General features: G+C 42.0%; 1 protein-coding gene and 3 non-coding genes across 5 annotated transcripts in view; all 4 read right to left on the reverse strand.

Moving 5' to 3' along the window:
- Positions 1 to 2,436: 2,436 nt before the first annotated feature.
- Positions 2,437 to 21,583, reverse strand: part of KANSL2 (KAT8 regulatory NSL complex subunit 2) — a 29,554-nt gene continuing 10,407 nt past the window's right edge. Inside the window, exons 5-10 of one of the 2 annotated variants that reach the window (XM_025403465.1) lie at positions 20,994 to 21,157; positions 18,583 to 18,749; positions 17,170 to 17,266; positions 9,569 to 9,822; positions 4,177 to 4,296; positions 2,437 to 3,410 (exon numbers count right to left, since the gene is read on the reverse strand). In XM_025403465.1, the coding sequence (XP_025259250.1) occupies positions 3,279 to 3,410; positions 4,177 to 4,296; positions 9,569 to 9,822; positions 17,170 to 17,266; positions 18,583 to 18,749; positions 20,994 to 21,157 (934 nt within the window). In that variant the 3' untranslated portion in view covers positions 2,437 to 3,278. The remainder of the gene's footprint in view (positions 3,411 to 4,176; positions 4,297 to 9,568; positions 9,823 to 17,169; positions 17,267 to 18,582; positions 18,750 to 20,993; positions 21,158 to 21,583) is intronic. The other variant, XM_025403463.1, reaches the window with a different exon arrangement.
- Positions 3,618 to 3,754, reverse strand: LOC112635690. The gene has a single exon (XR_003122025.1). It is a non-coding gene; the product is annotated as a small nucleolar RNA SNORA2/SNORA34 family (small nucleolar RNA).
- On the reverse strand, positions 5,887 to 6,021 carry LOC112635689. Its single transcript, XR_003122024.1, has one exon. It is a non-coding gene; the product is annotated as a small nucleolar RNA SNORA2/SNORA34 family (small nucleolar RNA).
- On the reverse strand, positions 16,936 to 17,072 carry LOC112635688. The gene has a single exon (XR_003122023.1). It is a non-coding gene; the product is annotated as a small nucleolar RNA SNORA2/SNORA34 family (small nucleolar RNA).

Raw genomic sequence — 21,583 nt, forward strand, 5'->3', positions numbered from 1 at the left:
CCACATCTAAAGTTCTTTTTGCCATTTTACAATAGCATATTCACAGATCCCAGGGATTAGGATGTGAACATCTTTGGGATGATTATTCTGCCTATACAGTTGATACTCCCTCACACAACTGTAACTAAATTAACACGTGCAGCAACCCTGGCCTGAGAAGGGTATGATTACCAAAGGCTCAAGACTTTCCAGGAAAGAAGGTAGGTTCATACCACCAGGCAAACCAAGACCTACCATCATAATAACTGAGGGAATTTAGAATGTATAGTAGAGAGGGGAGATGATTACCAGTTGCAGCCCCAAGACAAACTGTAGCTATGAGGGTTCTAATTTGTACCCCTAAGTTTCTCCTTTAAAAGGCCCCCAGGAATCATGAACATGCACGGGAGAAGTGGATCTGTCTGACAAAAAGCTGTAGCCATGGAGGTATGCCGCCCAGATTTCAAGAGTGCAGTTAACTGAGAGCCTCCAGCATCCTCACCTTTGGATTGACCAAGATATCACACTTCCCTCAGGTTGCTGCTAGTGACTGAGCACAGCAAGGGTATTAAGCCATTTCTTCTAACAGACCTTTGTTTAGAGACTCCACTACCAAGGCCAAAACTTTCTCAGTAATATGGTGCAGCCTGAGGCCCCTCCTACCCCATCTTCCTGTTTTCTCTGCACCTAATGAGAGCCACAACCTTGGAGAATGGTAGCCAAACATAGCCTTCCCAAAACTTACCACAGCTGAGTCTGCAAGCATGCGTAGCTATCAGAATTTCTGAGGTTCTTTTTTTTTTTTTTTTGAGACTGAGTCTGGCTCTGTCGCCCAGGCTGGAGCGCAGTGGCCGGATCTCAGCTCACTGCAAGCTCCACCTCCCGGGTTTACGCCATTCTCCTGCCTCAGCCTCCGGAGTAGCTGGGACCACAGGCGCCCGCCACCTCGCCCGGCTAGTTTTTTTTTGTATTTTTTAGTAGAGACGGGGTTTCACCGTGTTAGCCAGGATGGTCTCGATCTCCTGACCTTGTGATCCGCCCGTCTCAGCCTCCCAAAGTGCTGGGATTACAGGCTTGAGCCACCGCGCCCGGCTCAGAATTTCTGAGGTTCTAAGAGTAGATTCCCCGGCCCTCATTCCCCAGAAAGTGTTGATGGGCCTATTAATTTACTTTTTAGCAATCATGGTGGGTGATATATATGCTAGTGGTCTGTAAATTACATTTTTTTAACCAGGAGGAGGATATCTGAGCAGTCATGTTCAAGCTCATAGCTGTGTAAGTAACGTTTGTCTTAGCTAGGCATGATGGCACACAAGTCCCAGATTTAAGAGGCTGAGAGGCAGGGGAATGGCTTGAGCCCAGTCAAGACTGTAATGAACTATAATCATGACACTGTTCTCCAGGCCAGGTGACATAGTGAGATCCCATCTCAAATATAAACAAACACACAAATAAAATGTTTGTCTTTGTGGATAAAGTATAAAATGCACTACACTAGGCTGGGCATGGTGGCTCACACCTATAATCCTAGCACTTTGGGAGGCTGAGGCAGGCAGATCACCTGAGGTGAGGAGTTCGAGACCAGCTCAGCCAACATAGCAAAACCCCATCTCTACTAAAAATACAAAATTTAACCAGGCACGGTGGCGCATGCCTGTAATCCCAGCTACTCAGGAGGCTGAGGCAGGAGGATTATTTGAACGTAGGAAACGGAGGTTGCAGTGAGCCAAGATTGAGCCACTGCACTCCTGCCTAGGCGACAGAGCCAGACTCCGTCTCAAAAAAAAAAAAAAAAGTACTAAACTAGGGAATCAAAAAAGCAGTGGGAACTACAAACTTAAAAACAGTATCACTGGAAGACCTAGTAAAGGCAATCTCCCTAGGGGTTCATCTGATGGACCTTTTATGAGTTACTTTCGACCATTCTCTGAATGTAAATGATTAAAGTTAAGATGATGGTGTAACTGTAAGCCATTCAGTGCCCATTTCAGTTCTTAGAGAAAGTAATTTTTTGCCCTCCTTGTCATAATGCAGTACAGAAATAGACAATTTCTAGTGTAGGTATCTCAACCCCAACTGAACTTCTATTTTAACCCTGCTCTAAGATTCAGTGTCAAAACAATCTTGACAATACCTTACTATCTTAGTGATCCAGCATCAGGCCCAATTTCTCTTATGTTTTAAGTATATTCCTACCATTAGAGAATTTTGAGATGGCATGAGCATTATTTTTTTTTTTATTATTATTTAAAATTTGAAAATATAGACACAGGGTCTCACCATGTTGCCCAGACTGGTCTTGAAGTACTGAGCTCAAGTGATCCACCTATCTCAGCCTCCCAAAGTGCTGGGATTACAGGTGTAAGCCACGACACCTAGCAGAGATGACATTGGCATTAATCGTGAGAAATGGGAGTGGGAGTAGGGGACACAGAGTGGAAGGGTAGAAAGAAGATATTTGGAACTGATTGGCTTTAATAAGTCCTGCCCCTTTTCATTTACTTCTTCCTTAAAAGCAAAACCAAAATGAGCTACTGAAGATTTATTTTTTCCTGGGATGGAAGTATTATCTGCCCCAACTTCCCTTTCCCATCAGAGACAGGTCCCTAAAACCGCGAAAGAGAGACTATATTCTCAAACAAAACATGCATTCAATTCAGGTGACTGTTTGATATTTTCATAACATTTTCTTTAACATTTAATAGAAACTATATACAATAAATTTGTACTATATTTTACATAAGATAGCAACCACCGAAATTTACATAGGTTAAAAGCAAGATGGATAAGGAGGACCCAGTCCTGTGGGCTGTTTTCTCAGAGGATAAAAGCCAGAGTTCACCACGGAAACAGGTTAAAGATTGCCCAATTAAGTAGAGGTGAAGAAAAGTTAAACTGCAGGTCTTTAGATAGAGATAACCAGATATTAGGGCCATCAGTATCTAAAAGACACTACTCACAAAGACAGCTCCCACCTAGCTACTTAAGTGGATTTCTATCCACGACTTTGGAAATCCCATTACAAAGATGTCACTTTCCTTTTAGGTATAGTACCAAATAATCCCAGAAGCTTTGATAGGGATTATCTCTCTCCTTGCCCTGAGTGGGAAGAAACCCACAACTTTTAAGAAGTATTGGTCCATGTCCTCAAAATTTGGCTTTACTTTTGACTATAATACTCAATCCAGAAGAAAAACAAGATAGTCTGGGTTGCCTGTGTTTTGCGAGAGATGATCAGAAATATTTCTTTGAAGAATGAGAAATTTAAATCCACCAAAGTAAAATGGTTCCCCAAACTATCAACTAATAGAAGTGGGTTCTGGCTTCCCATTTGCAGTAGCCAATCCACTCTGAGACAACGGTGCAGAGGCTTTCTCAGAATTTCGAGATCCCTGGGATCTGCACCCATCTCCAGCCATTTGCATCTGGCCCTGTTAAAAGAAATAAAGGCACTTCAGTTAGAAATTCATTCACTGTGGTCTGAAGTATGAATCTGACTTATCAGTGGCCATTTATACTAGCAATAAGAACAATACAACAGAAATTAATTCTGGACAGATGCTCCTCCCTATATTAGCTATCCCTGTCCCTTGGAAGAGCCTACTCCTGAGCCTCTTCCAATGGGTTGGAGAGCTGTAGGTTGTTTCTTCCAAATGAAACAGCCATTCCCTGCTGAGGTCCCAGAACAGCCAACAGACCATAGGAAGACAGTCCTTTAGGCCTCTGCTTGAAACCAACAGCTACAGTACAACTGCTGGTTTTCAGTCAGGGCCACTGGAATTCTACCCAAGGCTCACAGACAGAACTCAAATCACACTACTTTACTGGTCATTCTATAATGAGAACAATTTCAGTGCTGAACTCTCCCTCAGAAGGTACAGTTTACCTAGATTCCTTATCTCAAGCTTTTATTTAAATAAATTTATGTCCTACTCTGGGATATGAGGATCAGGGGCCATTAGGTGTTCTAAGAGTCTATCTGGAAAACTACAGCAACAAGGGTATACAGGAGCAAAGTAGGGCATTTTTAAAAGTGCTTTGCTTATATGGTATTCAATGAGCGAGAGACATGTGGAGCATCTTTATACTAGTGATGACACCCCACTCCCCTCCAGGAGTACATGCTATCCAGCAGGGAACCCTCTGCCTGGCCAGGTCTCTACATGCAGGAAACAGGTGGGACTGTTCTTCACTTGCCAAAATATCCACTGGGTCTTCAGCTATTTCTTTGACTAAATGATCTTCAAGGGTTAGTGAAGGATCAAAAAGCAAAGGTGAAGGAGGACACTGCATACCATCACCCACAACATCCAAGTCCTAGAAAACAAGAGAGAAAAGCCCATCAGCAATACCAAGGGAAACAATAATAAAGGTGTTATGTTTTTCAGCAAACTTTAAAGCAATACTCTGCTGTCTCCCTCAACCCTAGCCTACCTTTGATCAAAAAAAAATTTTACCAGAACGTCCAACAAATGAAACAAGATCCAAGAGCACTGAGAGCTTTTGCTGCCAAGTGTAAAACATAGACCAACATAGTGGATTAAAAAACACAATTCTGGCCACCACACCTGTAATCCCAGCACTTTGGGAGGCCGAGGTAGGCAGATCACTTGAGCCCAGGAGTTCAAGACCAGCCTGGGCAACATGGTGAAATCCTGTCTCTACAAAACCTGCAAAAATCAGCCAGGCGCAGCAGCACACACCTGTAGTCCCAGCTACTCCAGAGGCTGCTGAGGTGGGAAGATCCCTTGAGCCCGGGATGCAGTGGCTGCAGTGAGCCGAGATTGAGCCTCTGCACTCCAACCTGGGTGGCAGAGTCAGACCCTGTCTCGGAAAAAAAAAAAATGTCCAGGAAAATTCATAGAAACACAAAGTAGGAACGGAGAATAGTAGGGAACAGGGGAAAGGGAAAGGAGAGAGTTACTGTTTAAAAAATACAAAGTTTCTGTTTGGATTGATGAAAAAGTTCTGAAACAGAAAACACTGATAGCTGTATAACATGGTAAATGTTCGTACCACCACTGACTTGTACACTTAAAAATGGCCAGGTACAGTGGCTCATGCCTGTGATCCCAACACCTTGGGAAGCCGAAGTGGGAGGATCACTTGAGGCCAGGAATTCAAGACCAGCCTGGGTGATACAGCAAGACCCCATCTCTAGTTACCCACCTACATACACACATACATACATAGGTTAAAAGAGTAAAATTTTGTTATGTATGTTTTACTACAATTAAAAAAATATTTTTTTAAAAAGCATATTCTCTCTGAGGCTACCTGTAATCAACATGCAAGTTCACCAGTGATTAATTTAAATATGAACAATGCTATATTAAAATTAAATACTGCTGGACAATACAAGATTGCCTGATTAACATCCTAACAGCCACGAAACAAGCAAACAAGCCCCAACAGGGGAAAGGGAGAAGGTAGGAAGAAAGGAAGGATGACAGAAAACTCACAGTTCCTCTGAATGGCTAGGAAATATTATTTTGGTTAAGTCCCTATCCCCACAGAGCAACAACCTGGTTTTTTTTCTTGTTTTTTTGTTTTTTGAGACAGAGTCTCGCTCTGTCACCCAGGCTGGAGTGCAGCAACGTGACCTCGGCTCACTGCAACCTCCGCCTCCTGGGTTCAAGCGATTCTCCTGCCTCAGCCCTCTCGAGTAGCTGGGACTACTGGCATGTGCCACCATGCCCAGCTAATTTTTTGTATTTTTAGTAGAGACGGGGTTTCACCGTGTTAGCCAGGATGGCCTTCAATCTCCTGATCCAGTGATCCACCCGCCTCAGCCTCCCAAAGTGCTGGGATTACAGGCATGAGCCACCACGTTCAGCCAACTCCCTGGTTCTTAAGGCTAACACAGTTTTGCTTTGTTAAAAAAAAAAAATGACATTACATTCTAGACTATATTTCTTCCAACTGAATTGGCACTTCGCACTGGAATACTGAATAGCCAACAGACCACAAGGAAGACATCACTCTTAGCTCCTGTTTGAAACCAACAGCTACAGCAAACCATTGGTCTTGATTCAGGGCCTAAGGCATTACAAAGGCTCAAACAATATATCAAACTAACTTTCATGCCACTGCTTTTCAAGAGTCTGGTGCTAAACTCCTCTTTCCTAAGAGTTAAAAATATCCAGGAGGTTTGTACCCCTCTATACCTAATCCAGTTTATAGACGCTCTATGTTTCTATTCATCTAGCTTCACGAGAAGCTTAGTTCTACGCTTTTAAATAAATCTAAGAATTTGCAATCCTTTCTCATTTTTTGGTGTGCTAATCACCAAAAATGAGAATCACAACATCTTCACATTAAAGAATTTATGTAATTTAAAAATCTACTTAAAGTTGCTCAGGCCGGGCACGGTGGCTCAGGCCTGTAATCCCAACACTTTGGGAGGCCGAGGCGGGAGGATCACGAGGTCAAGAAACCATCCTGGCTAATATGGTGAAACCCCGTCTCCAATAAAATACAAAAAATTACCAGCCTGGCCAACATGGTGAAACCCCATCTCTATTAAAAATACAAAAATTAGCCAGGCGTCATGGCACACACCTGTAGTCCTAGCTACTCAGCAGGCTGAGGCAGGAGAATTGCTTAAACCCAGGAGGCAGAGGTTGCAGTGAGCCGAGACTGCGCCGCTGCACTCCAGCCTGGGCGACAGAGCAAGACTGTCTCAAAAAAAATAATAAAATAAAGCTGCTCAATTTAAGCAGAAACATAGGGCACAGGATACACTAACCTACCATCCATTTCAGGTGAGTTGGAAACTTCTGTAGTACCCACAGAAACCAGTGTTCTCACACCATGAAGACTATAAATCTGTTTTCTCCCATTCTTTTACCATGTGCAATTTTTGTGTGTATATGCGTGTGGTGAGACAGAGTTTCGCTCTTGTTACCCAGGCTGGAGTGCAATGGCAAGATCTTGGCTCACTGCAACCTCCACCTCCTGGGTTCAAGCAATTCTCCTGCCTCAGCCTCCCCAGTAGCTGGGATTACAGGTGTGTGCCACCACATCCAGCTAATTTTTGTATTTTTTGTAGAGGGAGTTTCACCATGTTTGCCAGGCTAGTCTCAAACTCCTGACCTCAGGTGATCCACCTGCCTCGGACTCCCAAAGTGCTGGTATTACAAGCGTGAGTCACCACGCCTGGCCCACGTGCAATTCTTATATAAATAATTAGCTTGGAATGGGTGTGGTGGCTCATGCCTATAATCCTAGCACTTTAGGAGGCCAAGGTGGGAGAATCACTTGAGGCCCGGAGTTTGAGACCAGCCTGGCCAACATGGCAAAACCCTGTCTCTACTAAAAATACAAAAATTAGCCAGGCATGGTGGTGCGCGCCTGTAATCCCAACTACTTGGAAGGCTTAGACCGGAGAATCACTTGAACCCAGGAGGCAGAGGTTGCAGTGAGCCGAGATCACGCCACTGCACTCCAGCCTGGGTAGCAGAGACAGACTCTGTCAAAAATAATAATAATTAGCTTGGAATTATTTAAATACTGAAGCAAAAGACATCCAAGTCTCAAGATAATAATGGAATGGATACGTTTTCAGAAAAAGCTTTTCTCATATATACAAAGTGTTGTCTTTTATAAGATTATAAATTGGGAAAAGGAACCTAAAATAAGAAAATCAGCAAAAATGCCTATTAAAACAGGAGTGTTTTAAAAACTGAAGTATCAGGATATAAAGAGAATCCATGTTTTCGGCCGGGCACGGCGTCTCATGTCTGTAATCCCAGCACTTTGGGGAGGCTGAGGCGAGTGGATCACCTGAGGTCAGGAGATCGAGACCAGCCTGGCCAACATGGCAAAATCCCATCTCTACTGAAAAATAAAAAAATAAGGCAGACATGGTGGCACACACCTGTAATCCCAGCTACTAGGGAGGCAGGAACAGGAGAATTGCTTGAACCCAGGAGGTGAAGGTTGCAGTGTGCCAAGATCGTGCCACTGCACTCCAGTCTAGGCGACAGACCAAGATTCCATCTCAAAAAACACATAAATCAATAAAGATAAAATAAGAGAATCCACGTTTTGTTACTATCTCCAAAACCACCAATAGAGAATGAGAGAGAAGGAACTCAAAAGTAGTAAGATTAAGGTGTTAAGTTACTACTTGCCAACCACCCTTGCATCAAAGCACAGAAAGCAAGCAAATATCCAGAATGAACAGCTGTGTTTTTACTCATATTAATATCTGATGCCTGGTCTTCCCACAAGTAAAATCACCAAAGTTATCATTAACAGTTATAGGCCAGGAATGGTGAATCATGCCTATAATCCCAGCACTTTGGGAGGCCAAGGTGGGCGGATCACTTGAGGCCAGGAGTTAAGAGACCAGCCTGGCCAACATGGCGAAACCCTGTCTCTACAAAAAATACAAAAATTAGCAAGTCCTGCTGGCACACACCCGTAGTCCCAGATACTCAAGAGGGTGAAGCACAAGAATCACTTGAATCCTGGCGGCAGAGGTTGCAGTGAGCTGAGATCACACCACTGCACTCCAGCTCGAACAACAGAACAAGATTCAGTCTAAAAAAAAAAAAGCCACGTTATAGTGGCCGGGCACAGTGATTCACGCTTGTAATCCCAGCACTTTGGGAGGCCAAGGTAAGAGGATCACTTGAGCCCAGGAGTTGAAAACCAGTCTAGGCAACATAGGGAGACCTCATCTATGCAAAAAATAAAAAACTGGCTGGGCATGGTGGCATAAACCTACAGTCCCAGCTACTTGGGAGACTGAGGCAGGAGGATCACTTAAGCCCAGGAGTTCGAGGCTGCAGTGAGCCATGATCATGCCATTGCACTCCAGCCTGAGCAACAGAGCAAGACCCCAATTTTTAAAAAAAAAAAAAAATTACAAAAATGATACCTAAGCTGGGCGTGGTGGTTCATGCCGACAGAAACCCTATCTCAAAAGTTCTTAACAGCCAGAAAGTAGAAACAGCACAAATATATCCATCAACTGATAGATTTTCAAAGGATGGTATTTCCAAACAATGGAATATTAATTCAGTCACAAAAAGGAATGAAGTATTGATACATACTATAGTATGGGTAAACCTTGAAAACATTAGAAAACATTATGCTAAGTGAAACAAGCCAGACACAAAAGGATACATATACTATTACATTGATATGAAATGTCCCAAATAAGCAAATTTAGAGACAAAAAGTAGATTCGTGGTGGCCAGGGGCTGGGGGGAGAAGAAAATGAAGAGTGTCATAATAGGTACTGAGTTTCTTTTGGAGACAGTGAAAACCTTCTGAAATTAGATAGTGGTGATAATTGCATTAACTTTGTGAATATGCTAAAAATCACTCAATTATACACTTTCAAAGAGTGCAATTTATAGTATGTAAATTGTATCCCTAAAAAGGTATGGGAAAAGAGTCTGGAAAAAAAATTAGGTAGGGTAGATTTCTCCAAATGAATACGCTAACATACAAACACAACCATACATATATATCACTTTGTCGATCTTCCTAACCACAAAGACTAACCTATTCTCACCATTAATAAATAAGGCTTTGTCTCAAGGGCCTGACCCAGAGCAGAGCTTCTCTAACTTACATCACTGAACTCCAGAGGTAAACTCTCAGTGGGCTGAAGCTCAGCAGCACTCAAGTACAGATCCATGGGGCCGGCTTCCAGATCGTCTGGCACAGACAGTACCTGCTCGGGCTTATACATCTGAGGAGGCAACTGGAAATGCAGTGGGCAGCAGGGATCCTCAGAGAGGCTTACAGGAACAGGTTTGTTGCAGGGTACCTCTTCAGATCCCTGGCAGCACTTGAAGAGAACCTGATTCGTATCCTGACAAATATCTGTAGAAAAATGGTCAAGGGAAATAAAACACAATCTATCGAAAGCATAAAATACAAATAACATTGTCTGCCACATAAAACTCAAGGTCTGGACTATACAAGATAAATTACAATTACATTTGATACAGAATATCAAATGCAGTTAGCAATTTTTAAAGTTACTTCTCAAAATAAATGTCATTTACTAGCATCAAATTCTAGCTCTACCAGTAATTTAAAACTTGTCCCCAACCTCCTTTTCAGGATCCTGGTCATTTAAACTAGACACTAATCCCATTCTCCCTTAAGTAAGTAGCAGTAACACTCCCAGGAACACATACCTATTCAGAAGAAACATGTAGTGGCAAATGCAAATAGCCTTGAAAATGCCCCTAAACAGCCCTTCCAAGAGATACAATGTGTCTGCTCCCTTAGCAGACTGGCAAAATTTGCAACAATTTCTTGGACCTTGTTTCCAAAGATGATTACATGATAAATTCATTTAAAGCACCACTGGAATAGGGGGAAACAGAGCTCTAGTAAAAGTCACTAGGTATCATATTCTGACAAGAAATTAAATATCCACACTTTTTTTTTTTTTTAGGGGAGTGTGGTAGTACAGAAGAATCCTTTTATGATCCTAAAGAAGAAAATGTTGCTTATGAAGGCCCATTGAAAAAAACAAAAAAAAGTATTCCAGAAACACTCCAAGGACTCTATTAACAACTTTTGTTAAAGGTAGAAGGGCTATATTTCCAAGTTAGCAAAGAAGCACTGCAGAATGAATCAAAATCGAGATGATTAGATACAATAAAATTCAAGTTACTCTACAAAACACATTTTATGCAAGTGCTACCATTTCTTGAAATCTTAACTACCTGGTTATTTTCCTAGATTAATAAATGTTATTTTAAAATTTGACTTATTTTTAACCAGAAAACACAATTTTTCTATAAACTGATAGTACCTGAATTATGGAATTATAATTTTCAACTCAAAACTTTTATGGTAATTTTTTAAATTAAAAAAAATCTAACATACTTTGTAATTTTTTAAACCATATAAACTTCCTTGAATAAAGCTATTTCTTTCAATGCATGCTTGGAAATAACTAAACTCTCAAGCAGGGTGTGACAACTGTGGCACTACCAACATGGTGGGCCAGGTACATCTTTGTTGGACGAGGATGTATAGCAGCATTCCTGGCCTCTAACCACTAGCTGTCAGCAGCACCTCCATCTCTGAATTATAACAACCAAAAATTTCTCCACACATTGCCAACTGGAAAACAAAATGGCCCCCAGGTGAAAACCACTACTCTAAAGAAACAGAAGATAGTACAAGGCAAACGAGTACTTATTGAATGATCAAATGAATAAACACATGAATCTAATGGGAATCATCAGATCTGCACTATGTGCTTAAGAAAATCTAAGCAATACCTAATGTGCTTAAGAAGCCCACTCTTATTTAAATTATTAATATTTAAAATGTTACCATTAAATATTTCAACCAAACTTTTTTTTAGAAGTCTCGCTCTGTCACCCAGGCTAGAATGCAGTGGCGCGATCTTGGCTCACTGCAACCTCTGCCTCCTGGGTTCGAGATTCTCCTGCCGCAGACTCCCAAGTAGCTGGGATTACAGGCACCCAGCTAATTTTTATACTTCTAGTAGAGACAGGGTTTTGCCATGTTGGCCAGGCTCGTCTCGAACTCCTAACCTCAGGTGATCCGCCTGCCTCAGCCTCCCAAAGTGCTAGGATTACAGGCGTAAGCTACCATGCCCAGCCAAGAACTTTTTTTCATTTGAATTCAAAGGACTTTCACAAGTCTCTTATGTATTTAATACCACAATATCCTTAAAAAGGACTCCCCCCCGTCATCCTCCACCCGCTTTCCTTTCACATGGGGCAAAAGAGGCAAAAAGAAGGGAATGGTTAACCTACAACTAGAGTCTGGGTCCTTCACTTTCAGTCGAGTGCTGTCTCCATTAGACCACAGTAAAGAGTTAACAGGTCACCAATGGCAGTCGCATCTTTCTCTGGGATAAGGACTTAAGGAAGGGTAAGTGACTTAGGCAACTATGGAGTGGAAAGGAAAGAGCATAAAAGGAAAAGAAAATACTTCCCTTCTCTTTTCAAATACATTTTCAATTTTGCTTTATATTTATATTTTAATAAGCTATTTGAGTACAGTATTATAAGAAATATCTACAATAGTCCTTAGTATCTGTAAACTGAGTTTTTTCCCTTATAAAAGTAATTCAAGCTCGCTTTAAAAAACCAAAAAATAAAAGAACAGTGAAAAAAGGTCATAACCACACCATGCACAAACCATCACATTTCTGTATTGTTCCCTCCCAGTATTTGGTTTCATGCAATTTAGACACAGTACAGAATTCCATATCCTGGAATGTCACTATCATTTTGCTGTCATTCACAAATTTTGTTAAATATATTTAATGCCTGAAAATATTCCACACTATGTTGTGCCATAATTTATCTCCCTATTCTCCGGCTCTAAAAATTTTAAGGCTGTCTCAAGTTGGAAGAATATTTCATGTAAAAATATTGGTCTGCATTTGATTATCTCCTTAAAATAAATTCCCAGAAGTAAAAATCATATGACGAAATATGAATTATTGTCAAATTGCTTTCCAAAAAGCTTATATCAATTTATATTCCCACTAGCAATATTTAGAAGGGTCCGTCCATTTCACCATACTCTCACCTACTTTTGAAATTCACCGACTCATTTTTGAAAAACTGCATATTTTTAATTTTAAAACAAATATATGTACAAATAACAATTTTATAGATTTTAAATTTTCCTTGTTTTATTTCCTATTTAGAGTTAACCTTTGAACAACACAAGTTTGAATTGCACGGGTCCAATTACATGTGCATTTTCTTCTGCCTCTGCCATCCCACAGACAATAACACTTCCCCCTCTATTTAACAAAAAGACCACGAGAATAAGGACCTCTATGATAATCCACTTCCATTTAATAAACAGTAAATGTATTTTCTCTTCCTTATGATTTTCTTAGTAACACTTTTTCCTAGATTATTTTAAGAATACAATATATAAGACATACAAAATATGTCTTAGGCAGCTATGTTGTTAAGGCTTCTGATCAACAGTAAGCCATAAGGCTACCAGCAGTTAAACTTTGGAGGAATCAAAAATTATACACAAATTTTCAACTGTGTAGGGGGTCAGCACCCCAACCCGCTGAATTGTTCAAAGGCCAGCTGTATTTATAGTGAAGATACACACTTTTGAACTATTAGTGTTTTTTTTTGTTTTTGTTTTTTTTTGTGTGAGACGGAGTCTCGCTCTGTCGCCCAGGCTGGAGTGCAATGGCGCAAACTCGGCTCACCACAACCTCTGCCTCCCGGGTTCAAGGGATTCCCCTGCCTCAGCCTCCCCAGTAGCTGGAATTACAGGCACCCATCACCACGCCTAGCTAATTTTTGTATATTTAGTAGAGACAGGGTTTCACCATATTGGCAAAGCTGGTCTCAAACCCCTGACCTCAGGTGATCCACCCGCCTCAGCCTCCCAAAGTGCTGGGATTACAGGTGAGAGCCACTCTGCCCAGCCCTATTAGCCTTTTCTATCTTCTTTTAAATCTGTCCATAGCGTTTGCCCAATTATGTTTTAGGCAAATTTTTTTTTTTGAAACACAGTCTCAACTCTGTCGCCCAGGCTGGAGTGCAGTGGCGCAAAATCTCAGCTCACTGCAAGCTCCACTTCCCGGGTTCATGTCATTCTCCTGCCTCAGCCTCCTGAGTAGCTGGGACTACAGGCGCCCGCCACCACATCCGGCTAATTTTTGTATTTTCCGTAGAGGCGGGGTTTCACCATGTTAGCCAGGATGGTCTCGACCTCCTGACCTCATGATCTGCCCACCTCAGCCTCCCAAAGTGCTGGGATTACAGGCGTGAGCCACTGTACCCAGCCTATTTTTTTTTTTTTTTTTTTGAGACAGAGTCTCACTCTGTCGCCCAGACGAGTGCAGTGGTGCGATCTCCGCTCACTGCAACCTCCGCCTCCTGGGTTCAAGCAATTCTCTGCCTCAGCCTCCCAAGTAGCTGGGATTACAGGCACCCGTCACCATGCCTGGCTAATTTTGTTTTGTATTTTTAGTAGAGATGGGGTTTCACCATCTTGGCCAGGCTGGTCTTGAACTCCTGACATCGGTGATCCACCCGTCTCGGCCTCCCAAAGTGCTGGAATTACAGGCGTGAGTCACCTCGCCCAGCCTTTTTTTTCTTTTTATAAGAGACAGGGTCACGGCCGGGCGCGGTGGCTCAAGCCTGTAATCCCAGCACTTTGGGAGGCCGAGATGGGCGGATCACGAGGTCAGGAGATCGAGACCATCCTGGCTAACACGGTGAAACCCCGTCTCTACTAAAAAATACAAAAAAACTAGCCGGGCGAGGTGGCGGGCGCCTGTAGTCCCAGCTACTCGGGAGGCTGAGGCAGGAGAATGGCGGGAACCCGGGGGGTGGAACTTGCAGTGAGCTGAGATCTGGCCACTGCACTCCAGCCTGGGCGATGGAGCAAGACTCCGTCTCAAAAAAAAAAAAGAGACAGGGTCTTGCTCTGTCACCCAGGGTAGAATGCAGTGGCATGATCCTAACTCACTGCAGCTTCAAACTCCTAGGCTTAAAAAATACTCCCAAGTAGCCAGAACTACAGATACATGCCATCATGCCCAGATAATTTTTCTTTCTTCCTTTTTATCTTTAGAGATGAGGTCTCACTGTGTTGTCCAGGATGTAAGTATTTATCTTTAGAGTTTTTCATTACTTTGCACAAGCATTCTATATATTAAGAACAATAATATCTTATCAGACATCTGTTGTAATTAATAAATTAGTAAAATATTTAATAAGCAAAATAAAAACTCAGCTTCCTGTCAAAAGACTAAGAGTAGGTTCTCCTTCTCCTCTTCCTATTAAAGAAAATGTTTTAATTTCCAAATATTTGGCATTTCTTGCCAAGCAAATGAAATCCAGCAATCCCATTTAATTAACAAGTGCTTTTACTGTGAAATTTTTCTCAATGTCAATAACAAGCATTTTCACAAATCAATCAACAACTCAAAAAGGTTTGAAGGCCCAATGCCAAATGTAGTCCTTTAACAGAATCAAGAGACATTTACGATGGTTCAAAGGCAAATTAATTGAAAAAAGAAAAAAAAGCATCTCATTTTTGGAAATAGTAAACTTCTAATTTGAAGTATGCAAGTTAGAGGCCAGGCACAGTGACTAAGTGTTATTACAAAAGAGTCAAGACACTGGGCATGGTGGCTCACACCTGTAATCCTAGCACTTTGGGAGGCTGAGGCGGGAAGATCACATGAGCTCAGAAGTTCGAGACCCGCCTGGGCAACATAGTGACACATCCCCTCTACAAAAATTAAACAAAATTAGCTGGACATAGTAGCACACGCCCGTAATCCCAGCTACTCTGGTGAATGAGTTCGTGGGAAGATCGCTTAAGTCCAGCAGATCATGGCAGTGAGCCATCATCATGCCACTGCACCCCAACCAGGGAAACAGACTGAGAATCTGTCTCAAAAAAAATTTTTTTTTAATTTTTTAAAGAATCAGGTATTTTTGGCCGGGCGCAGTGGCTCAAGCCTGTAATCCCAGCACTTTGGGAGGCCGAGACGGGCGAATCACGAGGTCAGGAGATCGAGACCATCCTGGCTAACACGGTGAAACCCCGTCTCTACTAAAAAATACAAAAACTAGCCAGGCGAGGTGGCGGGCGCCTGTAGTCCCAGCTACTCGGGAGGCTGAGGCAGGAGAATGGCGTAAACCCGGGAGACGGAGCTTGCAGTGAGCTGAGATCCGGCCACTGCACTCCAGCCTGGACGACAGAGCCAGACTCCGTCTCAAAAAAAGAGTCAGTTATTTTTTTTTAAGTTTCTAAAGGCCAGGAACAGTGGCTTATGCCTGTAAGCCCAGCATTTGGGGAGGACAAGACTGGAGGATTGCTTAAGCCCAGCCTGGGCAACATAAAATTGTCTCTACAAAAAATTTTTTTTAAAAATAGGCCAGGTGCAGTGGCTCACGCCTGTAATCCCAACACTTTGGGAGGCCAAAGAAGGCAGATCACTTGAGGTCAAGAATTTGAGATCAACCTGGCCAACATGGTGAAACCCCATCTCTACTAAAAATACAAAAATCAGCTGGGCACGGTGGCACACACCTGTAATCCCAGCTACTCAGGAGGCTGACGCACAAGAATTGCTTGAACCTGGGAGGCGGAGGCTGCAGCGAGCCGAGATCACACCACTGCACTACAGCCTGGGCAACAGAGCAAGACTCTGTCTCAAAAAAATATAATTAATAATAAAATAAAATAAAAAATTAGCCAGGCATGGTGGCACACATACATAGTCCTAGCTATTCAGAAGGCTGAGGTGAGAGAATTGCTTGATCTAGGAGTTCAAGGCTGCAGTGAGCTAGGACTGAGCCACTGCACACCAATCTGGATAAGAGTGCAAAATCCTGTCTCAAAAAAACAAAAATAAAAAGATAAAAGCTGGACACGGTGGCTCACTGCTGTAATCCCAGCATTTTGGGAAGCCAAGGCTGGTGGATTGACTGAGGTCAGGAGTTCGAAACCAGCCTGGCCAACATGGTGAAACCCCAACTCTACTAATAATACAAAAATCAGCTGGTTGCGGTGGCACGTGTCTGTAATCCCAGCTACTCGGGACACTGAGGCAGGAGAATCGCTTGAACTTGGGAGGCAGAAGTTGCAGTGAGGTGGAGGTTGCAGTGAGCCGAGATCACGCCATTGTACTCCAGCCTGGGAGACAAGAGCAAAACTCCATCTCCAAAAAATAAAAAATAAAATAAAATATAGAAGTGAGGGCCCTAACCACACAAAAGGATAATACTAGAAGTTCACAGTGCAAAATCATCCTTTCAATTGGGGTGGAAAACCCACACAAATTTTTTAAGTTTATAATTAGATTTAACAGTATTACGATTCTAATAAGCAAGTTAAATCAGAAACCTTGAGACAATTATAAATATTTTACAGATATTTTGGAACCCAAGTATTAAGACTATAAATAAATATTAGCCCACATCTATGAAAAATGACTCATGTTTCTTTCTAATGAATTGACCATTACATTTCCGAACTTATGAAACGGCCAACAGACCACAGAAAGACAATTCTTTAGGCTCCTGCTTGAAACCAACAGCTTCAGCAAACTGCTGGCCTTGATTCAGGGCCAAAGGAAAACAAAATCCTTCAATTAAGCAAAGTAGCAGAGATTCCCACTAGTCTTCAAACTAGCAAATCACAGCCTTAACAGGCAGAGTAAAAAGATACGGGTAAGGCAGTGTCTGGTCATTGGAAGAGACTGATTGGAACAACGAACATCATCCACAAAGGCCAAGCACCTCTGACTGGAACGAGTGGTATGGGCCTAAAATGGAAAAAGACAGATAAAATACACCCACGAAAGAACATAAAACTATGATGAAAATAGTTATATAAGAAAAGCGCATCCTAAAGGCTAGAAAATTCAACATTTAACAAAAACAGATTTACCAATATTATGCAAAAGACAAAAAACTTTAAAACCTAGTGTATAATGAGTCAACCTTAATACCAAATACACCTCTCCATATTCTAAAAGTGTGATACAGCCTAATTAAGATAAATTTTGTCTTTTACCAACAGAACTCTTTGAAATTGTAGCCTTAAGTGGAATCTCAACAAATGAAACAAATAAAATTACTCTTACTGAAACGGAGACCAAGGGTTTGAAAAACAAATTTAAGAATGATCACTTAACCCTTCTTCCTATTAACCTTACTTCCTACATTCAATTGCTCCTACTCTACCTTCCCACCTTTTAAAACAAGATTCCCAAGCAATTTAGGCTTAACCTGTGCTTATTTCTGAACTGAAGAATATCTGAACCAAAGGACTTAGAAACTCTTCCCAACTACTCAATATGCAGATGAGAATACTGAGGCCCATAAAAGTTAACTGTGCAGACACAGAGCTGGTCAGTGGGGACTCAGACTAGAATCCATGTCTCCTGACTTCAAGCTAAGTGCTTTCACTACAACCCAAGTGCAAAAAATCAGATTTCAGATCCAGGACTGGACATAGGGAATTCGAGACCAGCCTGACAAACATGGAGAAATCTCGTATCTACTAAAAATACAAAATTGCCAGACATGGTGGCGCCTGCCTGTAATCCCAGCTACTCGGGAAGCTGAGGCAGCAGAATTGCTTGAACCCGGGAGGTGGATGCTGCGGTGAGCCAAGATCTCGCCACTGCACTCCAGCCTGGGCAACAAGAGTGAAACTCTGTCTCAAAAAAAAAAAAAAAACTGGACATAATGTTTTGACAATTACGCTAACTTTGTAAATAAAGTGAACGTGGCCAGGCACAGTGGCTCATGTCTGCAATTCCAACACTTTGGGAGGCCAAGGTGGGTAGATCACGAGATCAAGGATTAGGAGACCAGCCTGGTCAACATAGTGAAACCCTGTCTCTACTAAAAATACAAAAAATTAGCCAGGCGTGTGGTGGCGGGCACCTGTAATCCCAGCTGCTCGGGAGGCTGAGGCAGGAAAATCGCTTGAAACTGGGAGGTAGAGGTTGCAGTGAGCCGAGATTGCACCACTGCACTCCAGTTCAGGTGACAGTGCGAGACTCCGTCTCAAAAACATAAAAACAATAAATAAAGTGAACATATATACCTTAAAGGTATACACACAAATTACCTGTTGGGCGGCACCATCTGTGGCCAGCATTCTCCGTTCCTTCAACTGCCTATGCAGTAAGGCTTCCACTCCATAGCGCTGGCGGTATCGACGCAGACATTTTAATCGCTTTAAGTTCTCTCGTTCTTTGGCCAAAAGTCCCTCTGGGCCAGTCAGGAGACTACTGCCTAGAGTTACAAGAGTCAAGATGTTATTTGCCAAGCAATCCATCAAATTTACTTCTCCAAGTAAACAAGTAAACAGGAAAATCTTTGGGCATAAGATAGGCAGTTTCAAAAGCAAATTAGCCCCCACCCCAGGTACCAAGATAGAAATAAATCTAATCATAGTCATGTACTACATAAACCACTTTTTAATCAATCATGGACTATATATACTACAGTGGTCCCATAAGATTATCACAAAACTGAAAAATCCTTATTGCCTAGTGACATCATAGTTCAACCCACACATTTGTGGCGATGCTGGTAGCCAAACCTACTGTACTGCCAGTTGTATAAAAGTCTAGCACAGTTTGGACATGGTGGCTCACACCTGTAATCCCAGCACTTTGGGAGCCCAAGGCGGGTGGATCACCAGATGAGGAGATTGAGACTATCCTGGCCAACATGGTGAAACCCCATCTCTACTAAAAACACAAAAATTAGCTGGGTGTGGTGGCATAAGCCTGTAGTCTCAGTTACTCGGAAGGCTGAGGTAGGAGAATTGCTTGAACCCAGGAAGTGGAGGTTGCAGTGAGCTGAGATCACACCACTGCACTCCAGCCCTGCAACACAGTGAGACTACATCACAAAAAAAAAAAAAAATCTAGCACATATAATTATGCACAGTACATAATACTTGATAATAAACAACTATGTTACTGGTTTATGTATTTACTGTATTTATCCTTAGAATGTACTCCACTCTATTTATTTTTTTAAAAAAAGTTAAATGTAAAACAGCCTCAGGCAGGTCTCCCAGAAAGTATTGCAGAAGACACTGTTATCATGAGATGACAGCTCACTGCATGAGACTGTCCCTGAAGACCTTTCGCTGGGACAAGATGTGGAAGCAAAAGACAGTGACACTAGGCCCGTGTAGGCCTAGGCTAATGTACGTGTTTGCATCTTAGTTTTTACCAAAAGTTTAAAAGGTTTTTTTTTTTAAATTAAACTAGAAAAGCTTATAGGGATATAAAAAAATATTTTCGTACAGCTATACAGTGTGTTTGTGTTTTAAGCTAAGTGTTATTACAGAGTCCAGAAGTTTTTCTAAAAAAAATTTTTAAGTTTATAAAGGCCAGGTGCAGTGGTTCATGCCTGTCATCAATCCCAGCACTTTGGAAAGCCGAGGTAGGAAGATCACTTGAGCCCAGGAGTTCAAGACTAACCTAGGCAACATAGCGAGACCCTGTCTCTACAAAAATTTAAAAATTAGCTGAGTGTGCTGGTGCATCTGTAGTCCTAGCTACTCAGGAGGCTGAGGCAGGATAGCTTGAGTCCAGGAGTTGAAGGCTGCAGTGAGTAAGGACCACACTACTGCACTCCAGCCTGAGTGACACAGCAAGATTCTCTTTTTTTAAAAAAAAAAAGCTTATAGGCCAGGCGCGGTGGCTCATGCCTGTAATCCTAGCACTTTGGGAGGCCAAGGTAGGCGGATCACTTGAAGTCAGGAGTTCTGAGACTAGTCTGGCCAACATGGCAAAACCCAATCTCTACTAAAAATAAAAAAATTAGCCGGGCATGGTGGCATGTGCCTGTAATCCCAGCTACTCGGGAGGCTGAGGTGGGAGAATTGCTTGAACCTAGGAGGCAGAGGTTGCAGTGAGCTGAGATCACGCCACTTGCACTCCAGCCTGGGCAACAGAGTAAGACTCCGCGTCTGTCTCAATTTAAAAAAAAAAAAAAAAAAAGAGTTTATAAACTAAAAAAGTTACAATAAGCTAAGGTTAATTTATTATTGAAGAAAAAAAAATTTTTTATAAATTTAGTACATCTTAAGTGTACAGCACTTACAACGTCTACAGTAGTAAATAATAATGTGCTAGGCCTTCCCGTTGACTCACGACTCACCACTCACTCGCCCAAAATAACTTCCGGTCCCACAAGCTCCATTCATGCTAAGTTCCCATTTTTAAAATCTTTTATGCCATAATTTAACTGTACCTTTTCTATGTTTAGATGTGTTTAGGTACACAAATACCACTATTACAACTGCTCACAGTATTCAGTACAGTAACATGCTTGTACAGGTTTGCAGCCTAGGTACATTGTAGGCTATACCACCTATGTTAGCGCTACTCTATGAAGTCTGAATGACAAAAATCGCCTAACAACGTATGTATCCCCGTCATTAAGCGACACATGACTGTATTACCAAATTCACAAGTTAAACCCACAACAGCTTATTGGAACTGGCATAAAACTTGCCTAGAGCTTCATGTTCCACTTTGCGATTATGTAAGTACCGGCGCTTCTTCTCCTTGAGCAGATGCTGAAGTCGTTTAAACTGATCAATATACAAAGACTGCAAACGAATTAGCTTCTCACGCATAATCAGGGCCACTTCTTCTGCCGTGTAGACACCAGCATGTCTGGAATAAAACAGAATTCAGCAAAGCGTAAGAAAACAATAATAATAAAACCCAAGTTTAAAAGAGTAGTAGAGATGTCAGACTAAGTTTGTTATTTAACAAGTGGTGAGATAATCACCTTAATAGTAATGTTTTCACAAAACATCGTACCATTCAAGTTGTTCCTAAATAAAACAAGAGAGAAAATCTCCAAGAAAGAATACTAATCTGTGATTTCCCAAAATGGGGGAAGGAGAAATGTCTTATTTTTTCCAGCTATTTGCATTACATTGAAAAGAAAGTGCGGCCGGGTGCGGTGGCTCAAGCCTGTAATCCCAGCACTTTGGGAGGCCGAGACGGGCGGATCACGAGGTCAGGAGATCGAGACCATCCTGGCTAACACGGTGAAACCCCGTCTCTACTAAAAAATACAAAAAACTAGCCGGG

This window comes from Theropithecus gelada, chromosome 11 (genome assembly GCF_003255815.1).
Source record: "Theropithecus gelada isolate Dixy chromosome 11, Tgel_1.0, whole genome shotgun sequence".
Classification (NCBI taxonomy): domain Eukaryota; kingdom Metazoa; phylum Chordata; class Mammalia; order Primates; family Cercopithecidae; genus Theropithecus; species Theropithecus gelada.